The 27,689-nt window shown below is 44.4% G+C and overlaps 1 protein-coding gene across 1 annotated transcript in view; it reads left to right on the forward strand.

The window, feature by feature from the left end:
* Positions 1-27,689, forward strand: part of MCC (MCC regulator of Wnt signaling pathway) — a 304,884-nt gene that overhangs the window by 11,754 nt on the left and 265,441 nt on the right. The window contains exons 2-3 of the mRNA XM_083151650.1: positions 10,134-10,372; positions 14,580-14,788. Of these exons, the coding sequence (XP_083007776.1) occupies positions 10,134-10,372; positions 14,580-14,788 (448 nt within the window). The remainder of the gene's footprint in view (positions 1-10,133; positions 10,373-14,579; positions 14,789-27,689) is intronic.

A 27,689-nucleotide genomic window follows, 5' to 3' on the forward strand; every position in this document is an offset into this window, starting at 1 on the left:
ATCATACATTTGCCATGTCTGTCCTGTAATTGAATCCCAAATAGCATGTTGTTGCTTTCTTTAGTTGTGCTGCTTATTAATGTGTAAAGTATGTTGCAGTCCAGTGTAATACAGATCATTGTACTCATGCAGTGTTTGTTCTGATTAGCATACAGGAACATGATTCAGGAAAACGCTACATTTTTCTTGGTCTCGGGAGCAAAGCCACAGTAAACTGGCACCATTCAATGTCACATTATCAGCATGGTTGTGGAGATTGAACTGTAAAGGTGCATACACACGGGGGGAGATATATTGCTCAGCCATATATTGCTTGCAATATATGGCTGAGCTATATATTGCTCAGTGTCTCCTTTTCATCAGCGACCAAAGATGGTCGCTGATGAAAAGGAACTTCTGCTGGGGGAGCCGCAGAGGTAATCAGCTGGTCGCAGGAGCAAGCTCCTGCGACCAGCGATTACAATGGGGCAGAAAACGGGAGCGCGCACCCGGCGATTTATCGCTGGGGCACACTCCTATCACTGGCAATATGGTCACCAGCAGGGGCGCTGGAACGTTTTTAGGTTGGGGGGGGGGGGGGGCAAGATATAATCTCATTTTGGCGCCCCCTAAATTGCTATATGTTACCCCCGGGCACTATACACACTGGCAGCGGCATATACACGTGGGCATTATACACCGGGCAGCGGCATATATGCGTGGGCATTATACACAGGGCAGCGGCATATATGCGTGGGCATTATACACAGGGCAGCGGCATATATGCGTGGGCATTATACACAAGGCAGCGGCATATATGCGTGGGCATTATACACAAGGCAGCGGCATTTACGCATGGGCATTATACACAGGGCAGCGGCATTTACGCATGGGCATTATACACAGGGCAGCGGCATATACACGTGGGCATTATACACCGGGCAGCGGCATATATGCATGGGCATTATACACAGGGCAGCGGCATATATGCGTGTGCATTCTACACAAGGCAGCGGCATATATGCATGGGCATTATACACAGGGCAGCGGCATATATGCATGGGCATTATACACAAGGCAGCGGCATTTACGCATGGGCATTATACACAGGGCAGCGGCATTTACGCATGGGCATTATACACAGGGCAGCGGCATATACACGTGGGCATTATACACAAGGCAGCGGCATATATGCGTGGGAATTATACACAAGGCAGCCTAGCCTAGCCGCCTCTCAGTGCGTGGCCGGCGGTGCTAATACTCGGGGAGATCAGCGGGGGTCACAGACCTCTCCGCGCTCCCTCTGTCACCTGGCTGTGGCAGTCCCCGGCGCCACGTCTCCTCACGCTGCTGGAGGTCGGCGGGGGTCACAGACCTCTCCGCGCTCCCTCTGTCACCTGGCTGCGGCAGTCCCCGGCGCCGCGTCTCCTCACGCTGCTGGAGGTCGGCGGGGGTCAGGCTGACGTCCCCGCTCTGCCGCTCAGCCTCCCTCTCTCCGTCCCCGCTCTGCCATTAACCCCTTCTCTCCTGGGGCTTACATAGGCGGACGGGCGGGGGCTGGATCAAGATTAATCAGCCGCCCGCCCGCACAGCTGGTTTAGCGCCTCAGTAATTTTGGGGGGGGCAAGCTGCCCCCTCGCCCCCCCCGTTCCGGCGCCACTGGTCACCAGCGACCATATTCCCAGCGATTATAGTCCATATCGCCCACTTGTGTACACAGCATAACATGTGGGTTTATTAATTTATTTATTCAGGTCTAGTGGGACTTTTTAGAAATGAGTAACATTAAGAGGTCCACGTGTATGTTTAATCTGTTTAAAAGCTAAGTTGACTTATTTCAGATGTCGCCCTTCAATGGGCGGTCTAATGCCTAGAGATTGTAAGCTTGCAGCAGGGTCCTCCTACCTCCAAGTCTGTCTGTTGTTACCCAGTTTGTTTTATCACTGTCTACTATTGTAAAGCACAACGGAATCTGCTGCGCTATATAAGAAACTATAAATAAATAAATAAATGTCGACCTAATGACCTATCCTGGGTTAGGATGGGCATGAATGGAGGGTTAGGCTGCTGTGAGGGTGGGGGGTTTATTTCTGAGCGATCTCACTGGAGCGCTTAGTAAATGCCCCTACATCGATCAGCACGTTGCTATTGCCTGGCGATTAATATCCAGCATGCCGGGCAGGGCCAGTCCTTTCACTGGAGAACACTGTGGGTTTTTTTTTTTGGGGGGGGGGGGGGGTTGGTTCAGTTGGAAAGGATGTAAAAAAAAAAAAAAAACCCCTAAAAATTCCTGGGTCCAGAGATACTTGAAAATCGAAAGAAAAAAAGTGAGCTTGCTTGGTTGACAATGCCCAGTGTACAGCACTGCTGTAATGTGATAATGTGTGGGAAGCTATACATAGAGTTCCGTACAGGAGGTCACCACTCACTATGTCCACAGTGACTACAACACCAGTGCCAGGATTCTTATATGGCTGCAATGCTAACCATGCTTCATGTACACTCTTTGGGCCTTATTCAGATCAGAGCTCAGTACAAATTTGTTTGGAAAATGGGCAAAACCATGTGCACTGCAGGTGGGGTAAATGTAACGTACTGTATAGAGAGAGTTATGCGGGGTACACACCAGGATGACCCGCGCACGATGTGAGCAGGTCGTCAGTGTTTCTTCCAACCCGCTCACAATCACGTGGGGCACGACCTGCTCACGATGTGCACAGTGAGCGGGTCCGATCCGATGGCCACATGCACCCGGGAGTATGTTCGTTTCCAGATCCTACTTGCAGCAGGTAGGATCTGAATAATGACCGACCCGCGGGACCGCGCATCAGATCGGTGTCGGTCCACACCAGGACAGAAAAGGGCCCAATCACCACACAATCTACATCCAATCGGTCAGAATTGGATCTAGATTGATGGGATTGGACCCTTGTCGTTCTGGTGTGTACCCAGTATTAGATTTGGGTGAGTTATTTTGTTTCTGTGCAGGGTAAGTACTGGCTGCAATATTTTTACACTGCAATTTAGATTTCAGTTTCAGCACACCCCACCCAAATTTAACTCTCTCTGCACAGGTTTCATCTGTTCCACCATTTTCCAAACAAATTTTTTACTGAGCTCAGATCTGAATAAGGCCCTATGGGGGAAACCATTGCATGGCGTGCTTCATTCACCATGCTTGGGGCCTGTGCTGGGTTCAGCACACATTACCGTTCCCTTTCAGAGTCCACATGGGTGGTACAGCATAAAAAAAAAAAAAGTGAAAAAATCATGTCGACCTTTCAATTGACGTGTCGACCTATTGTCAGCGTCGGTCTATCGACTCTCTACCAAGATATTGTCTGTGAGCCATCTGGATACCATTTGCCATACCCTTTTTATTTGAATCTACCAAGTTCACAAGTGGGTGTGACTAGAGTAGTCTGCAGCCAATAGGCTCATCTGACAATAGCATAGATGAAGTATGGTGTTATATAGAGATACATCTACTTGCATGATTGAATAAGTCAGGGCATAACTGCATGGGGGTTATTCTGGTTGATTTGCAGTCTTGCAAATCCACCAAACCCGCCCAGGCTGCGAATGGATGTTTAGCATAAACATCCATTGGTATGCCACGTGTAACCACCCACATCTTGCGATGGTCGGCAACCATCGCAAGATGTGGAAGGTATACGCATATAAAAGTGACTTTCAAGTCACTTACATATGCGTGCACGCTCGGACGGATATGGGCCAGCGTGCGTGGCTTGATTTCGGTAAGGATTGCCAAAAACAATCCACCCTTAAGTTTAACCCCCGCACCAGCTGCTCAACGCATTTAGCCACGAGCCTCGACATTTTGATGGCCGCTCTTGCTGGGAAAACCCAGCGAGGTGGAAACGGCGAGTGGGGGTGTGTGTGTGTGTGTGTGTGTGTGTGTGTGTGTCAGTTGAATACTATGTGACTATCGGCAGAGAATATTTGAACATTCACATCAGTCCCTGCCCCAGTGGAGCTTACAATCTATATTCCCTACCACATATACATGCACACACAGACATTCTAGGGTTAATTTAATTGGAAGCCAATTAGCCTACCAGTATATTTTTGGAATGTGGGAGGAAACCAGAGGAAACCCACGCAAGCTTGGGGAGAATAGACAAACATCGCACAGTTAGGACCATGGTGGGAATCAAACCCATGACCTCAGTGGTGTGAGGCGGTAATGCTAACCATTACACCATCCGTACTGCCCATATTTAAACCCATCTTTAAAATTAGACGGTCTCTTAAGATGATAACTTAGTGTGCAAAGTTTGAAGACATTTAGTTAAAGCAGGGATAGGGAACCTTTGGCCCTCCAGCTGTTGTTAAACTACATATCCCAGCATTCCCCGTACAGTTTTGCTATTTAGCCATGCTAAAACTGTACCAGGGCATGCTGGGATGTGTAGTTTAACAGCTGGAGGGCCGAAGGTTCCCCATCCCTGCGTTAAAGTGTTCGAGAGTTATCGTGGAACACACACACACACACACACACACACACACATATCGTTCAATTATACTTATGTAGATTAAACAGACCATATTTTCTTATCCTTCTTAAAAGACCCTGCCTGTTCTAAAGGCCCCCATACACTATGCGATATGGGAACGATTTCACCCGATTCGGATGATCGCACTTGTAGACATCCCCTCCGATCCGATGCGCGGTCCCGTGCGCATCGGATCGAGGTCGGACGGGCTGCACATAAGATTTGCCAAATCTTATGCGCAGCCCAGCCCCGGAGCCGTGTGGGGGACAGCAGCGGGCGGAGGATGCCGGCTATAGAGAGCCAAGCAGGGGGTGGCTGCATATGGCGCCGGGCTGGAGGAAGCTGTCGCGGCGAGTAGGGAGAACTTGATGACCTGACGCTGGCTGCCGGGCAGCGGCGGGAGCCGGGACTCGGAACAACAGATAACTTGAAAAAAAAATGCCCATAGAGATGACTAGCAAGCCATTGATTGGCTGAGACCTTTGGTCTCAGCCAATCAATGGCTTGCTAGTCATCTCTATGGGCATTTTTTTTCTCCAAGTTATCTGTTCCTCCCGGCTCCCGCCGCTGCGGCGCTCCCCCGCAGCCAGCGTCATCAAGTTCTTCCTACTCGCCTCCCGCTGTCACCCCACCGCAACAGCTTCCTCCTGCCTCTCCCTGCTCGGCTCTCAATTAGCCGGCATCCCCCGCCCACTGCCGTCCCCCCGCACGGCTCCCTCCTCCTGCAGCTCCCCGGGGACTGCACTGCATATGATAAATCCATGCGATTTATCATATGCAAACCTTGGCACATCAAGTGCCTAATCGTGTGTCCCCCCTCCCAGGGAGCTGCAGGGGAAATCAGGTCCGACTTGTCCCTAGGACAAGTCGGACTAATGTATGGGGGCCTTAAGACTTGACCTGCTCCCGAATTGGCTTGCTCAACAGTCAGCATTCCATGTGCCGCTGCCTTTGTGTTGTGGAATTTGTAAATGTTTGCATCACTACACCTATTATATCCTGAGGATTTAGTAACCCAGGGAGGTTCCCAGCAGGAGGGTTGACTTAAATACCTTCATTAAGTTGCCGCTAGCAAATCAGCACTTAGGTGTTAATGCAGCGTTACAGCATGTGCTGCTAGATGATCTTTGAATGTGACTGTAAAGAGCAAAGGTTTATTAGGTACTGTCACACGTGTGTTAGAAATCCTTCCTTTTTATGTTGTCTTGTGCTAGTGTTCATGGAATACATGTATCCCTCTGTGCCTGAATCTGGGAGGTTATTACATTTATCACATTGAGGTGTGAAGTGAAGGAGCTGTGCAGCCCAGCTGGTTATATGGTGAGGTACAGTATGTGGTTTCCACATTTAATCTGATTTTTGCTTTTACTTTATAAAATTTCCAAAAAAATAGTTTTTAGGGCTCGTTCATTTACGTGGATTTCTTGTTTTGGTTTTTTACTCTATGGTTTGTAGTAATATATTTATTTTATTTACAGTTTCTTATATAGCCCAGCAGATTCCGTTGCGCTTTACAATAGTATATATATTGTTCAATTTGTAAAGTCCTAGCTACTGATTGATACATTTGTGGGTCAAAACTGGTGTATCAAAGATTCCAGCCCAAACATCAGGATAACAGTGAGTTGCCCTATTTTCTCCCCTGATGAATGGGCCACAACACAGATACAGCAGACATAAAGCAGTGATCCAAAATGTTAGTATTAAAGGGAATATTCATAGTACAGTAGGACAGCCACAGAGAAGTAGCTGTGCAATACCATACAGCTAATTTGCTTATGCTGCAAAAGGCATTTGAAGACACCAGCATCGGCTCACCGTCGCGACCACCCCAGTTGCCATCCCAGCTCCACCTCCCCCCCACCCCCCCCCCAAAGGGGGCCTGGGAGTGATCCGGTACGGGTCGAATGGTCCACAGTGTCTTGGTTGACACTCCAAAGTTCAACCACTAATGATCGCCATGTATAAGGTCGACACAAGGAAAAGGTCAACATGTTTTTTTTATAATGTTTATGTAGACATGGACACCATATAAATGTAATGCGTCCCCATGCAAGGTTAGTGCTCAGAGCACTATTATGTTCCCCCCTCTATGTCCAATGGGATGGTAAAGTATGAACAAATCCCTTTCTTTTTTTGGGGGGGGGGGGGGGAGAGAAGAAAATGTTGAAACTTTTTAATGTCCACCTTTTATAGGTCGAGTCTACCTTGTCCGTGTATTCCAAAAACCGTAGTTTTTCAGAATATTTTTGGTGCCCCCCCCCCCCCCGCCACTTTTTTCATACATACCTTGTCCCCCGACATCCACAGCAGCCTTCTGGATCCTCTTCAGCGGCATCTCCGGTCCCTGGCGTGCATTGCATAAGTACGTGGGCGTATCGGTGAAGTCACCGTCGTGCCCACGCACTTGTACAATGCACCCCTGGGACCGGAGATGCCGCTGAAGAGGATCCTAAGGGCCGCCGTGGACATCGGGGCACCACTAGGTAAGTATGAAAATATATTCCAAAATCTGCAAAAATGCTCATGATCCCTTGTGCATTAGGCATTAAGCTGGTACACACTTAGGGGAAAATTTACTAAGATGTATATTCTACTTCACATGTGTTGTTGCTGTGGGCAACCATTCAGAATCTACTTCTTATTTATTTAGCACCCTCTAGAAATAGTAGACAGGATCTGATTGGTTGCCCATAGCAACATCACATGTGAAGTAGAATACATATCTTAGTAAATTTCCCACTTAGTGTTCACTCTAGTGGGGCGCTACACCCTGCCCGATTTTTAAAGGGCAAAATGCGCCCTGCCCATCTATCAGCGCCATGCTAAAACAGCCTGCTTCCTGTCCCCGCCGGTGCGCATGGGGAAGCCCAGCGCTGCCATAGATGCCTGGCACTTCCCCTGCAGTGACTTCGGCGGGGCTGGGCCCGCACCCTTTCGTGATGGTGGCGTCCTTTTCCTGATGCTCCTTCTGTGACATCGGCAAACTGGGCTTTGCCCCTTTCGTAACGTTGGTGGACTGGGCCCGCCCCCCCTTATGCTGCCCCCCCCCCCCCATGCTGCCCCCCCCCCCGCAGCACTGCCCTGCCCAGTTCCTAGAAGGAACACTACTCAATAGCTGGTACTCCACTAGCCTCCAAACTTTCAAGTGTTCTTTGAAAACTCACCTCTCAGGCAAACCTATCATATTTAAGTTCCACACGCATAACCCTCTGAGGCACTTATGTATTATATAGCTTTTGTTATGGAGTTGCAACTTGGTGTGCCTGCTATACTATTACTGGTGCCTTTCCTTGTGTTTCCCTCCTATGTCCCTATAGATTGCAACAGGGCCCTCCTATCTCCATTTCTGTCTGTCTGTTACCCATTTTGTTCTATCAAGGTCTACAATTGTAAAGTGCAACGGAATCTGCTGCGCTATATAAGAAACTGTAAATGAATACTTGAGATACAATTGTTCTTACAGCTCTGAAAGTGTTGATGCACAATCAGATTTGTGCATTATGCTATTACAATCTACTTTGCAATCCTTAATTGACATATTTATAAACGGTCTACCAAAAATGATTGAGTCGTTTATTAAGGCTGATGCTTGAACAAAATCACGAAGGACAGCTCAAGAGTTGGATTGGTAAATGGGTTTATGACCTGGAGTCCTATTTGTGCATTTATGTAGTGGTGCATGTGGCGGGAGGGTTGCTGAGAGTGGCACCATTGGATTCCTCGCAGTATATGTGTGTGCCTAGGCCTAGCTACACTCTCTCACTTATTTGTTACAGAAATATAAAGAAGGAAACATGGTGGATAAATGTGATGTAAATGCATTTTAGTTATATTTCTATACTTGTTGTTAATACAACCCTGAATAGTCAGACTAACAAATTTCCTCGATTCTACAACTGACATGAAAGTGGCAGACATGATTGGCGGTGCTGGTTGGCTAAGTATAATGAAGTGTAGATGGTTTGGTGGCTTAAGTTTACATTGGGTATATATCTGCATTATATTGTACAGCTTTGGCGGTCCTCATGACTGTCTATAGAAGATATATATATATATATATATATATATATATATCTCAGCAGAATGGTTTTACGAAACCTTTAGAGGGGTTTAAAATTCTCTGACGGCGAGTTATGACAGCTCGCCGTCAATTCAACTAATTCAACTCCCTCCCATTCTCTCCCCTTTCCACCTCACTTATTCCCTTTGGCGAGGTGGAAATGGCAAGTGAGGCCATTAAAACAGCAGGGCTCGCAACAAAATGCAGTGGACTCACTGCATTGAATACGGCGAGGGGGTTTGACGGCAAGGATAGCTTTTCCTTGCCGAACATAAGCCATCCTCACCGTGGCATTGAATACCGCCCTTAATTGGAGAAATGGAGTAATGTATCTACACCTATATAAGCAGTCACTGTAAGGTTAGATCATTTTATAACTATAGAGAACACAGAACACATTAGGCTGAATTTTCAGCCTATGTTGGGATTCTTTCCAGTCCCCTTTTGTTGCTCAGAGGGTGCAAATATCAGTTTTTGCATAATTTTGTTGAGACTAGTGAAGCATTTCTAAAACTGCTCCGCTGAGGAACAAGTATTCCTCAGTGAGCGTAAAATGGATGATTCATAGTACTACTTATAGTACAACTTACAGTAGTGCAGGAGCTTCTGCTCGAAGGGATATAAATATTGCAATTTATGTATTTAGCAGCTGCTTTTATTGTTGCAATGAATGGGATGTTATCTCTTTGTGATGGGGTTTCTAGGATTATCAACGCTCTTGATAAAGGTCATTTAGACTGAATTATTGAATGATGTTGCAGATGTCCTCAGTTTTCCTTCAAAAAATGTTCTGTGAGTGCCGCAGTTTTTTCATATACAATTTGTCCATTGGTACAGTATTTTATATACCCTCAGATAGCACCCTGGGCAAGTCGTTCACATTACATGTGGAGTGCCAGCTTTGCCAAATAATAATTTTTTTTTTTTTATATATACTGTACACATTCATATTTATAAATTTCTTATACGATACTGTGGAAAAATGCTACAAAAAAGAAACTAAGTGAAAGAACAGAGGAGAAATCTGAATCAGATCAATATTTGGTGTAAATTAGCAAATATAAATTAATTGGATGCGATACATCTCAGGTGCTAAAAAGCATCTGCGACGTGCTGCTGATGGCAATGTTTTTATGTGTTGCACACATAGGATCTACCGGCTCCGATCCGATGAGCACGGGAACGCGCATCGGATCCAATCTGATTTCAAACACCTCCAATTTGACTAGTTTTCATCTGAAATATCGGGCCGATCCTTCAGAATCAGATGGAAACAGATCACATGTGACTTGTGTATGGGCACCTTTAGAGTTAAAAATCTATTCACAAAATGTGTTGCAATGGACATTTACATATTTTAATAATGTGTTATGAAAGTGATCTAATGAAATAGAAAATTGTCAGTAAATGTGTATAGCCACACTGTGCTGCCTGCCTTCCCTGTGAGACTGACAGATGTGCAGGTCCCATGGATATAAACCATCTATGAGAACTCTTGTGGGAAGGCATGCACTAAAAGGATCAACAGTCCTTTGGGCACAGTTGGTGATACACCCATTTAATCTGTTTTCCAGGAATGATTTATTAATGGTATGCCGCCAGCTGAACATGGAGGAGTCCGTGGCTGAAATCATGCATCAGCTGGGGGCTGATGAGAATGGGAAGATCTCGTTTCAAGATTTTACTAAGTGTCGCATGCAGCTTGTTCGTGAAATCAGAAAGGAGGAAGTAGATTTGTCCGATGATTCAATTAAGAACAAGAAACTACGTGACCGAATAACATCCTGGCCAACTGGTAGTGATCACAGCTTAGGTAGGTTCTCTGTCTCTCTTTTTTTATACTGTAGCTATTTATTATCTATATAATAAGTTGAAGAATCTGTGTGCGTGTGTGTGTGTGTGTGTGTGCGTGTCCGTCGCATTGCGGACACACCGTGGCACTCAGAGACACCAAATTCGGCAACAAGATACCTCTGGACCCGGTGGTGTACACCTCGAAGCCGTTTTTGGGAAATTTCACTTAGAAATTTAAAAAGCACCAAGTTGGAATTTACCTTCATTGATGTTCTGGGGAAAAGATCGATGATCTGGGAAACCGTTTGCAAAGGAACAACTCCACACCTGATTTCATTGCTGTCATTGAGTATGAATGACACATTCTAACATTATGGTGAAGGCTTTAAACAATTAGGAAATAATTGAGGATATACATAGACCACACAACACACACACATACACATTGTAGACACACACACACACAGTACACCACATACGAACACATAGCACACATAGCACACATTTATACGTAGAGCACCTCACACACTTACACATTGGACAGATACACACACACACAACACACCACATGCAGTACAATACAAATCCATACACACTACAACACACACCCAAAAACAGTACAACAAACACACAGAACACACACACTTAAACATTGCCAGGATACGCAAAGCATACTACACACACATATATACGTAGCGCACCTCACAAGCTTACACATTCGGCAGATACACACAACACAACACTCACAGTACAAGACACACCCATATTCACTACAACACACACCCAAAAACAGTACAATACACAAAACACACAGATACACACAGCACACTACACACACACAGATTTATACATAGCACACCTTACGCACTTACACATAGGGCAGATACACACAACACACGCACATAACATACCTCTAACAGCACAACACACACCCACATTCACCACACACACCCAAAAAACAGTACGACACACACAAAACACACACTTAAACATTGCACAGATACACAAAGACACAACACATACATACTGTATATACGTAGCACACCTCACACACTTACGCATTGGACAGATACATACAATACAACACACAAAACCACATACATTACAACACACACACAAAAACAGTACAACACACACAAACACACAGAACACATAAAAAATAATTTGCCGTTTATTTAACCGTCTGTACCGGCAAATAAAAACTGTACCTAATGTCCTGTTTCTACTTTGTTCCCCATATCCGTCTCTCCAGTCCTCCAGCCTGTCACTGCGCTCCCCGGCCAGTTGCACTGAGAAATATTTGTCCTGGCCAATGCACCCATTGATCAATACAAAGTGGGTACACTGCACTCACCCTGTTAGTCAGTTGGATATCAGGCACTGCTCTGCCTTAAGGGTTTCCCAGACTCTTTTGGTTCATAGATAATGTTTGGTCGATGGGCATGAGTGCTGCATGCATTTATTTGAATGTTATGAGTGTAAGAATTTGAAGAATAAGACTGAGATGAAGATTTGTCATGTTATAGTGTACAATTTACTCAATAAATCGTGAAAAAAATATGTGTACATAGAAGTACAATCAAGAAATGAAAGTAGGATTAAAAAATAAATTCTGATTCAAACTGATAATTGTTTGGATGGCGGTGGTTTGCGAAACAAATCTATAGGTGGAGGGGGTATGGATATTGTGGGCATAATTGGTGTTTGGTACACCTACAGGGGGTCCCCAGTTGATGAGAAATTCTCACTACAGTGTCACCGTAGGGGGATTTCCAATTGGGGTTCAGGTGGTCTTTAAGGGACCCCTTTACAATCCCGTTGGTCTCTTCTCCTGGAGCCTACGGTCTCCCTCAGTGATTGACTATCATTAAGGGAGACCGTAAGCTCAAGGAGAAGAGACCTACAGGATTGTAAAGGGTCCCTAAAAGACCAACTGGACCCCAATTGCGAATCCCCCTATGGTGACACTGTGACCGTGACACTGTAGTGAAAATCCCATCAATTGAGGGCCCCCTGTAGGTGTAACAAACACCAATTATGCCCACAATATCCATACCCTCACCTATAGATTTGTTTCACAACCCACCCCATCCAAACAATTATCAGTTTGAATCAGAACTTATTTTTTAATCCTACTTTCATTTCTTGATTGTACTTCTATGTACACTTACATTTTTTTCACGATTTATTGAGTAAATTGTACACTTTGTAACATGGCGATTCTTTTTCTCAGTCTTATTCTTCAACTTCTTAAACTCCAAACCTTATCAATGCATCCATTGATGATTGTGATGGCTGGATCAGTGGATTGGCCCGGCGGGTGTAGGGAAGAATTTGGCCCATTGCACCCATTCCCAGTGGTGCATTACAGTGATGCGGATAGTGTGCGTCGCGTCATGACATCATGTGGCCAGGCCCGCGGACCTGCTCCCACACTCAGGGGCTGCCCCACTGTTTGGTAGAGATGTTCGGTGCATGTGCTTTACAGATCCCCAGACCTCAGAGACTGCTGCAGGCAGGTTCGGTGAGGGGAGTGGCAGTGGCAGGGAGCAGTGAATTTTTTATTAATTATGGCGCGGTAAGTAACGAACACCCCGGACCCCACGCACTCAGCGCCTGTAATTACACACCCTAGAAACTGTACCATTGAAAGTATAGAAATTGAGGTGTGGACATGTCCCTTTCTGATTTTGTACCGATTTCTGACCCTCAGATGTTGGAGGATATGTCATACAGTAGGTGCTAAATCTCAGGAGTGGATGTGGAATTCATCAACACATACAAGTTTTCAACTCAGGAGCGTTGTGTTTTAAACAACAACACCACACCGGATTTCATTGCCATCATTGAGTATCAATGCAAACACATTCTAACATGATGGTGGAATCTATAACAAATTACAATCTTAGGTCTTTGTCACAGCATACTGTAAGATGACATTTTTCAGCAATTTTGGAAATAAAGAAACCCCAAGGTTTTCCCGGGCAACGCCGGGCGGGTCAGCTAGTTTAAAATAAAGAAAAAACACAAAATGCTCATGGTTAAAAGCTTTAGGGGGTATTCCATCTCCCGCAGCAATCTACCGATGGGGGAGATGGCTGCGGGGCTGTCTTCCCCAACAGCATTCAACAGGGGATCTCGGCAGAACAAGCCCGACTTCACAAGCATTCGGGCTCGTTCTGCCGAGAACAGCTGGGAAGTGACGAGCTCCCGGCTGCAGCTCGCCTATTCCCGGCCGCAGCTCGTGTCCACACCCCCTTCTCGTTCCGCCTCAAGCGGGACATTGAATCCTGCCTGCAAATTCTCGGTTGAGTAGACCAAGAACGGGAAAGGGTCGTGGCTGTCGGGCCAGACCCAACATTACCCCCCTTAATCCTTTGAGTGCCAACAACTCTGTGATAGATGTTCAAAATATCCGCTAAAAGAGCCAGGGTCACTCACATTTGTTATATAAATTGAAACCACATTTTGTATTTCCTATACAAGGTAACCATTACAGGTCATTATGATGAATACAAATGTTTCCTTGCCAATTTTCACACTTATTTTGACAAATTCACTTGGCACTCAAAGAGTTATGGTAGGCTAGGCAGACATAGAATACAAAGGGCTATGTTTTCTAAAGTGTGGGTTCATAGTGGAGATGTTGCCCACGGCAACCAATCAGATTTGAATTCTGTATCTATCACCATAGAAGATAATAGCTAGAATTGATTGGTTGCTATGGGCAACATCTCCATTTCTGTAAACCCACACTTTAGTAAATATACCCCAGTCTTATTTGTGGGATCTTTCCAACCTTTATAAAATATATGGGGCCATATGCACGACGCTTCAAAAGTGATAAACAACCAACCAATCAGCTCCTGCCTGACATTTTCAAACACAGCCTGTGATATGGCAGGTAGGAGCTGATTGGATGTTTTTTTTTTTATCACTCTCCATTTTATCACGTTTGAAGCTTAGTGCATCTGGCCCATGGGCTTAAAATGGGCAATCACATTCACTTAACTTCAGCATGTAATTGTTTGTGGACTTACAAGTATTGCTGCATACTGGCTGCAAGTTCTGCTGGGGTTTATCTAATTGTTATTATAGATGGCTGGAGGACACCATATAGCAGCTAATAGGGTACCACCATGCATGGCTGCAGTATATACTTCTTCCAGGTGTGTAGAGGATATTGCAGAAATGTAAGTGACCATTGTTTTTGTTTAAATCTGCAGGTGCTTTATCTGGGGCTAGGGAGAGTTGGGAATATGATTCTGGAGCACGAGACCTACAAAGTCCGGACCCACAGAACCATACTGTTATGCAGAAGTTTTTAGCGTTTGGGGGTAAAGCTACCACTCAAGCAGCTCTACAGAGACTACTTTCTCAAAGCTCCTGTCTTACTAACAATGTGGGAGGAAGCTACCTGGAACTCGCCAACACTGTAAGTTACACACTAGTCTCTCCCATCATACAGTATATTGCACAAGTAACGTTTACTATTTCCCCCTTTTACAATGCATTCCTGGGGTTGTTCCCGGGATTTTGTACATGGCTCCAACTGTGTGACCTGGCTGAGACCCCTCTCTGGCTGGCAGCTTTACCCAGCTCATTCACCCGGGTGCAGTATAGGCGCTTGGGGATGAATTCATCTCCAAGGGTCAGCTCTTCCCATGCTGTAAATGGGTCAGATCAACCCGGGATAGCCATTCACACTGCACCACAACCCAGGTGAACCCCATGTTCAACCCTGCTCGCTGCCCGAGTTGAAATGTTGATTCACTCGATCCGGGTAATTTCAACTTTCAGACTGAGCCTCAACTCGGTTTGCTGTGCATTTAATGTGCAATAATGTTGGTTATTCTGACAGTGTTAAAGGGTTGTTACTGATTTGTGAATTTTATCAGAACACTCTAGGTGAAATAATGGGTAAAACTATGTAATGTGATCAAGATGATGTGGACTTCCATTGGGGATCTGAAAAATAATTTGTTCAAATATATTTGTTATTAATGTTTTATTAAGGTTTCCAGCTATTTGTGCTCTTGTTTTGTCTTACAAATACATATGTTCTATATCTCCATCCTGGTTACAAGATAATGTTATTTGAAAGATATACTTTGTGTTGATGAGCTTTCTAGTGTGTGCTTCAAGACACTGGGATATATGTAACATTCTAGACTGCTAGATTTAAATCAGCAATTCTTTCAAATTGTAAAAAAACAGATTGGTTTTGCCTTATTAATTTTTTTTTTTTTTTTTAAATGTAGTGGCTAAGATGTACGAGACCTTCTAAAATGTATAGAAATTTCCCATAGCAAGCAATCAGCTTATACTTATTATCTTATAGAATGTACTTAAAAGCTAGCTGGAAGCATATTGTTTGCTAAGGGCAACTTATCCACTTGACTACTTGACTCTTTATGAATACATTTCCACTATATCACCAATATCCTGCTGCCACCAACAAGCATAGTATGTACTATGTACCAACCTGTCACCAAATGGAGTGGTACTTGCATAGAAAGTAAATGTAAAGATATATTTTGTGGGGGTCAATACTATTTTACGAAAGGTGCAATGTGCTATTGATGCAATGTTTTAATGCGGGCAACAGCGCTGGGATTCGTGCTCTTCGCAGGGGCTGAAACCAGCCCAATTTTGCACAAGTGTTCGGAGCCCTATAACCCTCTGAAAATGCCTTTGCACGTTTGTTTTTTTTATGACACTCCCGGTAAAGTGTTTGATAATTGATAGATTTGCAATCAATTCAGAGTAGCCCCCATAGGGAGCGACAGCTCTGCTGTTATATATGAAGAAAGAAAGAAAAGCAGAAGGTTTTTTTTTTTTTTTTTAAGGAAATTCACTTATTATACAAAAAAATGTATGGGGGGGGGGGGGGGGTGGTGTTCTTATGGGAAGAACTCCACCTGCTTTGGTAGGCACCTCTTCGGATGGCCACATATTGATGAGGTGGTGACATACAGAGCTAGTAATCACTGACAGCCTGATAAAGATACAGTACCTCATAAATATTGTATGCACACACATCTCTATGGTATTGGCCATAATAAATTGCAATAAATTGGTATAAACTGTCCAATTCATTTTTTGTGCTACAACCTTTGTAAATGAAGTAATGGCTTTTGGTAAATGCTAATCTGAGGCTAAAGGCAGCCATAATACCTAAACTACACTATATAATAGATATCCGTTACTATGGTGCAGGAATAACTATTTCGTACTGTATCTTTTTTTGTTGTGTATTAAAAGGAAATGTAATTGAAATGTCACATGTTGTGCATGGCTTGTGATCTGCGTAAATGATGACCGTAATCTGTACGTTTCCATATATTAGAGCATATTTAAATTCTAATGAACATGGAGTTGAAAAAGTGTCTTTTCATTTTGGGGACTTGAGTAAAAATTCCTCTGCGATTCCCTGAGGATTGCAGCTTTTAAATTATAAGTGCCAGAAGTCTAATTAACAAAGAACAGATTGAAGTCAAGAAGGCAAAAGAGTGTTTAGTGCTGTAATTTATTTTTTTCTCCTTCTTCCTTTCAGTATTAATATCTATCCGATCATCCTGCAATCTCTAGAGTGACCCCATTACACAGATTGTAATGGATTTCCAGATAGCATGGTTTTCTGGGAATGGGTGGAAATTGCTGATGTGTTTTCTGGCATATATGCCATATCTGGTTATAAAGTATAGGATTTTGGTGTCCTTTTTATAATTTGACAGATATATGGTCATTATAATGTCTAATACTGAAAGTGCATTACCTTGTAAAATAAAGCAGTGTATGTCGGTGGAGTGACTGCTATTAATCGTAGGTTAAGCTGCTCCTGACTCCTGCCTGCTAGTTGTTTTGTGGTCTGTACTGATATGGAGTGCAGCCATTGAAGTAGATACTAGTGACTTTATGAAGGGACTCGGATATAACGTTCTCCAAGTGCATTGACTGCATGTAAAAGAATATTCTGGTCTATTCGCAGGGCCGCGTTTGTTCGCACGGGGCCGATGTTTACGCATTCCTGCGCTTGTGCATGCACTGGGTGCCTGAGGCTACAGCGAACAAACTGTTTACTGGCTGCACGCACCCATCCTTGTGAGCGAGTGGGGCGGACCATTAGCATATGGCAATGCCCATCGTTTCTTGGGCGTTCCCATATGCTGGGCCTTCTCTGGCCAGCCCAACGCTGGGTCGTCTCATGATAATGGACAGATGGTGCGGGGGGCAGGCAGCTGACATCACCGGATGTCAGCTGCCCGTCCTATTCTCTCGGAATGTGCACGCAGATCTAAGGTTACTTTGAGCTACCTTAGATCTGCGTGCATGTTCCACATCATTCGATGGTCGGCGACCATCGAATGATGTGGGTGTTCCCACCGCAGGCTGCGAATGGATGTTTATGTAAAACATCCCTTCGCATGCCGAGCGAGCGTACATGCCATGCGAATAGTGGTCCGACGTATTACCATTCGCAAGGTGGGATCTGGTTGACTCTCAAGGATGCAATTTCGCATCCAAGCGAATCATCCAGAATAACCTCCCTTGTGATCTAGGTAATGCAAGTTGTCGTCTTTTACCCTTTGTTCAGTGCCTGGCTTATAGGGTCATTTGCATAAATCTAGTTTAAAGCAATGGCTGTAAAGTGTTGAAGATACCATGCAGGTGCGCAGCTAAATGTGTGCTGTTGGTTATAATTTAGCTGGTCCAATAGTATTGGCTTAAGTTCAGGGATGAAAGAAACTTTGGAGCATATACAGTAAATGTATATACATATACATTTTTCATTTAAATGAAGCTATTGTGTATGCCAGTGTCTCCTAACTTCAGTCATCAGGAACCCCTAACAGTGCGTGTGCTCCCAGATCTCATAGTTCGTGCATATGTGCATCATTATTGGCTGACGCCATGGTAGGTCTGGCAATCTTGTACTTCTGGAACTTGCAAGAAGGGCTTGTAGGCCAGGTCAGCCACCTAACGGCCTAGCTGACGCCCTGCTTGACCTCCATACTGCGTGTCCCTATGATGCTTGAACCATGCCCCTTCCCCCACTATGTACTAAGAATGCCAACACACTTCCTGCCCCTAGTCCATCCCTGGATGACACACTTTAAAAGATACACTAGGAGTCCCCTTTCTTCCCTTTTTTTTTTGTTGTATGAAACAAACAAAAGTCTGGCTACTGGATAATATCTATGTACAAAGTTATTACTAGTCTTAGCCCAGGTGCCAGGTGCCCTAGTCTAATATACATTTATAATTATTATAAAATATATATTTTTTTTATTTCGTCTGCAGCCGTAGTGCTGTACATGAACAGTATACGTCCGGCCATCAGTACCATGTAAAGGCTGCATCGGTACCTGAATTCTGCCCTTTTTTCCCTTCTGGCTTAAAGCCGTCTCCCTTTGGTACTGTGTATCCCTAAACGTTTGAAGGTAACTGTAGGCAGCCAAGAAGGAGTTCTGGAATTCTGGGACCGGACTCATGTTGCTTCTCATGTTTAGTATGTTGCTTTATTGATGTTTGTCTGATTCCTTTTGTCTGCCGTTACTCTTTTTCTGTACCCCTTTTTATTATGTTTTGAAAAATTCAATGTAAATTGTTTAAAAGTGATTTAGCCCAGTCGGAGGGAGAAAGCCACGTGCATCCACCTGATTTATACAGCAGTGGGATGTAAACTGCTATAAAATAATGTGGAAAAATGCATTCCAACTATCCTAATCCTTAAAAAATATTCTATAAAATGCGTTGACTTGTTTTTCTGTTGTATGTGTCGTGCGGCGCTAAGTGCTTAGGTGCAGGACATTCTGTGTTTTTGACATTCTGTTTGTCATTTAGTTATTAAAGAATAAAGAAAGTACAATTTTAATTAAAATAAATTGCTGTACTACCCAACTATCGTTAGCATGAAATCAGCTAAAGGAGCTCTCTGTGTTTTTATGGCTGGTAAGCTTGCCATGGATCTGCAAAGCATAAAACTCTTCCCTTTAATTACCCTGCTGCTTAATATTGCATCGGGTGGCACAGTGCACCTTATGTGAGCAGTATCAATTTTAGGATTATTGTTGAGGGTAAAATTTATTTTCTGCTGCAATGCAGCTGACTTTGGATCCTTGCCTAATCCCGCTATTAATAAGCTATTTCTAGTGTTATCCAATCTCTAATTTCCTTTTTTCAGCTTTATTCTGTTGTGGATGGGGTGGAAAGGCTTTGCTTTTATGTCCTGAGAAAATATTCTCTCAAATGTTTGAAGACCTCATGTACCCTATTCATCCCCTCACATTTTATTAAACATAACAAATATCAAATAGGCAAAAGTTCAAGTATGCCATCACATTTTTGTGTTAGTCACATAAACCTTGATTGTTTTTAAACAAAACAAATGTGACCTACAGTAGACCACATTGAAACATGCAAGCAACTTTTGTTTGGTTGCAGACAGCATACTGTACAACATGGTTTAGCTAATGCAGCCCATACATCTGTGGCCCAATCCCGTGCTCCACCAATCAGATCCCTGGGGAATTATTACAAAATAGCATGTTAAAAATCCCACGACTCATTGATCCTAATCATTCTATTTATTTAAAAGCAGCAAATCGAGGATTGATAACATGCTGGAATTCCCCTATCCTAAACCCCAGGCATCAAAAGAACTGGAAATCACCCCTGTACCAAGGGCGGCCAAACCGGTCCTCGAGATCTACCAAGAGTTCTTGTTTTCAATACAAACTGTGGATCTGTAGAATGTGCCGTTTAGGAATGAATGCAGCACATGTTTGAAAATGTGACAGTTCATAATGACTACACCTGTGCCCCAGCTAAGTGGTCTGGAAAAAGGTAACAGTTTGTAGATCTCGTGGACCTGTTTGGCCAGCCCAGCCCTATACTGTATGTGCCTGATGTATGTAATGGTACTGAAATACATTAGTCTTTCAAAGACGTAGGAGTTGTGGGATTCAAAATTATTTGTAATTCAGGGGCAGATTTATTAAGCTTGGAGAAGAGATAAACTTTAGATAAAGCGGAGAAAAGGTAAAAGGAGATAAAGCACAGCCAATCAGCTGTGTTTGAAAAAGACAGTTGGGAGTTGATTGGCTGCTGCGTTATCTCCTTTTACCTTTTCTCCGCTTTATCTCCAGTTTATCTCTTCTCCAAGCTTAATAAATCTGCCCCTCAGTCACAGTTGTGCCCTCAGAGTTGCCGTTTCTATATGCCCACACTGTCTCTAGGGATGCCAATCCCGGGGCATTTTTTAAATCCCAGGAATCGGGATTGAAAAATGCTCAATCCCGGGATCCAGGGATTGTTATCCCTAAAATAAAACCACCCCCCTCTCCTCCACATTTAATTACTTTGAGCTGGGCAGGCGGCAGCGGAATGAAGGGAGGCTGCTGGTGTGACACCGGAGGGAGGTTAGTGTGTCACTGGACTGTGCAGCCAGGAGAAGTCAGGCAGCGAGCGGGTTCAGTGCTGCGGCCTGCGCAGCGCGACCCATAGGCGCTGCACCTCCGGTGTCACAACTTGCTCCCTGCCCGACCTCTCCCGGCTGCACAAAGTCACCTGGTCTGTAACCCGGTCACAGCGGCAAGCGAATTCTTAGCGAAAAGCCTCCGGTAGTAGAGAGCGGTGGTGCGGGGGCGTGCTCGGTTGGCTGCAAGTGGCCCTGACCGGCGGTCTCACTAAATTTATGCAGCATGCTGGATATTAATGGCCGGGCTAGCGCTATGGCCCCTCTACACAGAGTGATGTAGGGACATTTTCTAAATGATCTAGGGCGGGATGTTGTAACATCCGCTGCCCATTATCGGCGGGCATTGCATTATTAATAACTGCATATGCGGTTATTAACGCAAGGGACAGCTCTTGCGATAAGAGCTGTCCCTTGCGATGCAGTGCCGGTGCTGGACTTCCGGGTCTGTGACCCGGGAGTCCATCTACACATCTAGAGCATACAGAAATGCGGTAAAAACCCAGATAATGGGTTTTTACCGCATTTCTTTGTTAGAGAATCGCCCCCCTAGTCAAAACGCTTAGAAAATGCCCTGAAATCACCCTATGTGTAGGCCTCATTGGATGCAACTCTGAATCGGGTCTATGTTTGTAATGTCATTAAAAGCAATTAACTGCTGTCTTCTGTTTTGGTGCTTGGAAATACCAAGGACACTGTCTCGCTGTCTGACCACAGCCGCTACCTCCAGATGATCTACAGCTGCCAGATGCTCACAGTCAAGGTTCTGTTTGGAAATTGTGCAATGCCATTGAAGTTTTACAAGACGATCATGTTGATCATTGGTCATATTTGATGACCCCCATATATGACATGATCTATGTATATGCGCACACATTATTCAGATTTTCTTGTTTTTAGGACAAGTAATCAGATGCTGATGTTGGTGTGTTATCTCAGTGGCAGGCTGCTCGCTGTCGGTGGAAAATTGCTTGGGAGATTCCTAAATGTCTTGCATCAGTGCAGCTCTCTGTGACTTTCTGCGCTTTATCACTGCTCTGTATTACACCATATCTATGGAATTGTTTTTGTACCCTTCATGCTCCAGTCTACTCTCATGATTCCTGTGTTGATTACCCATTTAACGTCTATAAGCAAGGCAGTTTATGTTTGACATTCAGTATGTTTGTAGGTCACTGTAAACTTACGTACAATGCTATAGAGTATATTTGAAATTTTGGGACTGATTCAGACAAGCCTATAAAGGGGCCACAGTTGCAGCCATGTTCCAAGTTTAGCAATCAATGCGAGTTCCCACTGCATTCTACTACATTTATGCAAACATCTCCAAATATTGATCCGCTGTGGTGGCAATGCATCATCGTCTGCATGAGTTTGCATCTAGCCTGGCTGTAATCTGTTGTTTTTACTAAATACCGTTTAAGAGCCATTCGCACTGCATAAAAAACGGCTCTGAAACGTGTAGGACTCTGCTTTTTAAACATTTTGAAATACCGGTTATCTTTAAGCGGTAAATTAACTCTGGCACTTTCTCACTGCAGCCTTAAACGTTTTGAAATGGGGAAAAAAATGGCAATATACCGTTTAACAAGTGCAGTGTGAAAGGGGTATAAGTATAAGCATTGACCAAATGAATTGTATTAAGTGCAATGTGCTCTGCAAATAACCGCATTAAATATTATTATTGGATGTTATCACATATACTGTAAAAATATATATTTTATACACATGATCTAGAAATCGTAGATGTCCATAAATATGTAAACACATTTATTTAACTTGTATACTCCAGCAGCTTGCTAAATTATCTTCCAATAAAGTACTGGGGCAATTTTAATAGAAATAATATTGCTATAATTTTATAACTATGGATGCTAATGTGCAATGGTACAAATGTTATGGCTGCAGTAGTACAGAACAATCCCTAGGTTGCTACTCATTATGCGTTATCAGTCTAGACAAAATGAAAAAAAATAAGATAGATGTAATTTGCTATTATTATTGCTGGATTGTTGTCACCGCAGGGCTTTGCAGTGCCAGGTAAAACAGCTAGTGCTATCTGTAATTTGTTGAGCATAGCATCAACCACATGGTTATTCCATGCCTTCGACACATGTACTGCGTGGATATACAAATGGGATGCTGGCAGTCCAAATCCCGACAGGCAGCCAAAAAAAGGCGCAGTAATCCCGACAGCAGGCTGATCGTAAGTGTGCCAAGGTGTTTTGGTGCTGTCCCGGGTGGTTTAGGTTTAGGCAGGGGCGGATTAAGGTCTGTGGGGACCCTGGACAACAAAATTGTGGGGGGCCCCCACAGACACCCCAGGGGAGGCTGGTACCTGGGCAGTGCAGGCGGGCAGGGGGTCCCTGCAGTGGTCTGGGCAGTCAGCACCGGGGTCACTGCAGCATATGAGAAGTCAGCGGTGGGGTCCCTGCAGCAGATGGGAACTAATAGCGTTATTGGCTACTGGTTCCCATCCGCGGCAGGGACCCCGGCGCTGACTGCCTAGCCCACAGCAGGGACCCCATGCCAGTCTGCGTTGCGCCGACCACCTGAACTGCCTGACCCCGTTGCCTGAGCAAGGGGCAACAGGAGCTCCACTGCCAGTGTAGGGGCCCCGGGGCGACCGCCCCTGTCGCCCCGTGCTTAATCCGCCTCTGGGTTTAGGCCCTGGAGAGGAACTTAGATTTAAAGTGCAGGATGGGGGAAGGTTAGGGTTATCTATCAGGTAGGGAGGTCTTTGGGTGTAGGAGCAGAGTGTTAGTATACTTACCCAGCCCCATGTCAGAATTATTTTTAGCAGGATGCCACTGTCAGGTTTGTGACTACGGCCATCCCATCTGCTGGTCACACACTGCCTTCAGCAACACTCAGTACAGAAGTCTATTTTATGCATTTTTTTTTTTTTTTTGGTAATACCAGCAGAGGAGCTGCTTTCCCGGCGATGATGCAGCAGTGCTTACAGCTCATTGCTGGGCCATGCACACTGGGCAGCTTTGAGCTGAAAGCCACTCAAACATGCTGTTTTGCGCAACTTTCAGGTCAGTCACCTAGTGTGTATGGGCCTTTACAGTGATGCATGAGTCTAGAAATCCCTAGTAATCTGCTTTTCCTATGTCTACAGTTCACCTATATGTCCAGTCCCGGACACAGCATTATTATTTATTTATTTCATTTATTACCCGTTTCTTATATAGCGCACACATATTCCACAGCGCTTTACATAGAATATTTGAACATTCACATCAGTCCCTGCCCCAGTGGAGCTTACAATCTATATTCATTATCACATGTACATGCACACGACATTCTAGGGTTAATTTTGTGGGAAACCAATTAGGCTACCAGTAACCAGTATATATATGGAATGTGGGAGGAAACAGGAGTACCCGGAGGAAACCAAAGCAAGCACGGGGAGAATATACAAACTCCACACAGCGCCATGGTGTGCATCGAAACCCATGCCCTCAGCCCTGTGAGGCAGTAATGCTAACCATTACACCATCCATACTGCCATTACAGGAAATTGAAAACTGGCATAGTAGAGAAATTATAGCTAGAATATGGTTGGTTGCTATGGGCAACACCTCCACTTTAGAAAGTTTGATGCATCTCACCCTGCATTTAATTTGCCTGAAATAGCATAGCTGGAATTTTACTTCCAATACATTATTCATTATAGGTCTCCTGCTGGCTTGTTTTACTCTCTGCGTTTCTATGACTGGTCATTAGGGGGAGTTCTCAGACAGATTAATGAGCCTGGTCTTTTTGCAACACAGCTGCCTTTAGTGTTCCTTCCCTTGGTAGTCTGAGGATATGGTGCCAAACTGGCTTTTCCCCCCCGAGACACCCTTCCCGTATGATGATGCAATGGTCTGCTGGCAAAAAGTACTCCAGGAATTATTTGTGTAGTAAAAATGACGTGAGTGGTCTTTACAAACTGTGGTGTTTTATTACTGAGGATGGGATGTTAATGTTTTAGAAATTGAGCTGGGTACTTGGGAATAAACCCATTTGATATGAAATGCAGTGTTACAAATATACATTGCCACATGAGCTAGTGTAAACAGGTTCAAGCTATTTGCTTGTTCCTGAGCTATATTTATATTTAACTGAAACAGGTCTTATGGGGCCTACACGATACGATTTCAGGGTATTTTCGAAGCGATCTGACTAGATCATTTTAAAAATGTGACCGATCACACAGCGCTGTGTGCTGAGTGATCCAAGATCGCTCAGCAAAATCTCCCCGTGTGCTGGCCCCTTATTATACAGGACTCTTTATGAAGATAACTGTAGATAAAACTCTTGATTGCTTGTTTAGGGAATTTTCTTCTTCTAGTGCTTTTATTATAGAGCATTTCTCCTTTGCTTTATGTTAATACATAAGGGGGGAGATTCTCTAAAACAGAAATGCGGTAAAAACCCCGTTATCGGTTTGGCGAGAGCGAGAAAGTGGAGAGCTTTAAGGCGCATACACACTTAACAATGCCTGCTTTTTTTTTTTTTTTTTTTTAATATTGTATCCCCACCCTGATGGGTAATGACAATGTTAAATCCCCCCCCCCCCCCCATTGTTAACGCCACCCCACTATCAACACAAACCCGAAGCGTGGCGAGCGCAGCGAGCCCGCGTGGGGCGGCGGTACGCGTCCTCCGACCTATCCACGTTGGCGTGGAGTTGATTTTATATAGTGTGGCGAGCACAGTGAGCCACCGTGCCCGAAGCTTGGTGAGCGCAGAGAGGGGAAGCGCATTACTTCTCAAGTATTATGCGTCCACTCGCCACGCTTCAGGCTCGGTGGCTCGATGCGCTCGCCACACTATATAAAATCAACTCCACGCCGACGTGGATAGTGGGGTATGAAAAAGTCGGAGGACGCGTACCGCCGCCCGTCGCGGGCTCGCCACGCTTCGGGTTGGCGTTGATAGTGGGGTGGCGTTAACAATGGGGGGGCATTTAACATTGTCATTACCCATCAGGGTGGGTGAACAATGTAAAATCCGGTCTGGGTGCCTGTACAATTAAAAATCGGGTATAATCGTGTCTCATCGCATTGCATGCGATCATATGGCATGCGATGCGATGGGACGCGATTTTGTGGTTGTACAATGCCCTGCGATGGAAATCAGGGGCGCCGTGATAATACACAAGTACCTGAACTCTCTAACAGCCTGTAAAGTTCTAGTGTATATGCAAAATGTGTGTAGGTCATTTTTTATTTATATTTATTATGCGTATATATGTAATCCTCATAGTGCAAGGCCCTAAAGGTGTCCTATTATCCAAGCAGCAAAGCCCTCACATGGATACTGTTTCCTGGTACTAGTGTTATGTGTTTTTTCATTTTGCAATGGATTATGTAGAATAGACTTGCGGTAAGTAAATGTAGTCACCATCGTAGTTTAATTGTCCCCGGACAGTCTGTGGGTGCTTTATTGTTAGGTCTCAAAGCAGATCCGAGACAGTTGCGTCTTATAAATATTTAAACCTTCCCGTCATGCAACCACTTACTCAGATAATAAACAGAGACATACCGATACACTATGTGATGCTTGGAAAAGGTGAAAAGTTGTATAAGCCCCGCTCACCATTACAGTGCATGCAGGAGTTAACCTTGTATATGTGGATGAATGATGTGTTTGTGTGTTGCTTAGTGTATACAGTATGGTAATAACAATTTCCTGCTTTGTGCCATGGTTTAAAATGATAACTTTCCTGTGCAGTTTATGGATCCTAAATTCATTGTGTATTTATCTCCCATGGCTATCATCAACCCAATGATTACATTCCCTTCTCTGTAGAATTGATTGAACTTCGCGATCCATGGCTGGGCTATATTTGCTTGCACACATTTCCATTTGTACATTTCGAAAATTAGAGGGAATGTTGGCAGGGTTTTCTCCCAAATGGGTTAACAGTCCAAGAACGAAAGCATGTATATAGCTCATGTCTGCAAGCATTACTACATAAGAGTAATCAGAGAATGATCAGTCTAACGCACACATTCTTTCCCTGAAGCATATATTCAGTACATTTCTTATTAGAGCTATAATGAACGGCTTTCAAAGAGCTTTATGGTGGAGATATAAGAAACAACTTCTATAGAACTGTATTGTAGAGTTTTTTTTTGTATGACTTTCATAAAGTTCTGTTGTGGAGCCACAGTATATACGGATCAGCCGTCGGAGCTACTGTATATGGAACGGCAATCCCAGAGCTTTAGGGAAAGGTTAACTGTGACTCTGACACTGAAATTGGTTCTTTTTTGTGAACCCACAAATTTGTGACAGGGCAAATAGCGGCGATCGCCTATTCAATGATGTCTTTCGCGACAGCATTGAAGAGGCAGATCGACAGAACGGGCCCAACTTTAAAAGCAGTCGGGCCCGTTTTGTCAATTTCGCCATGAACTGTTGCGATCGTGGCCGAATATCAACAATCCATGGCCGTTTACGTGGACACGCCCCCTTTTTGACGATCGGCAGGTGGGACAGTGGATCGCGCTTGGCGATCTGCGGTCGAACAAAAAGAAAAGGCGCCAGGGTCACGGCTGATGGGACGGAACGACAGTCGTGACCCGGAATTGAACACTGCCCATTGTAATTTAAAGGATGGAAGTGGGGGGGGGGGGGTTAAAACATCCACCATGTGACATCGCCGGCATTCGCATACCCCACAGCGGCACCCCGGTAAATACTGTAAAATGGGGGGGGGGGGGTGTTTTACCGCTTTTTCACTTTAGTGTATGCCGCCCAAGAATGTACAGTAGTAGACAGTAGTTACACACATTTCAAATGCACAAATTGTATAAAACTGTACCTCTGTCCAGCAAGTTTGACGTTATGAAGGGTT

The sequence above is a fragment of the Crinia signifera genome, chromosome 1, assembly GCF_055691185.1.
Source record: "Crinia signifera chromosome 1, ASM5569118v1, whole genome shotgun sequence".
Lineage (NCBI taxonomy): Eukaryota > Metazoa > Chordata > Amphibia > Anura > Myobatrachidae > Crinia > Crinia signifera.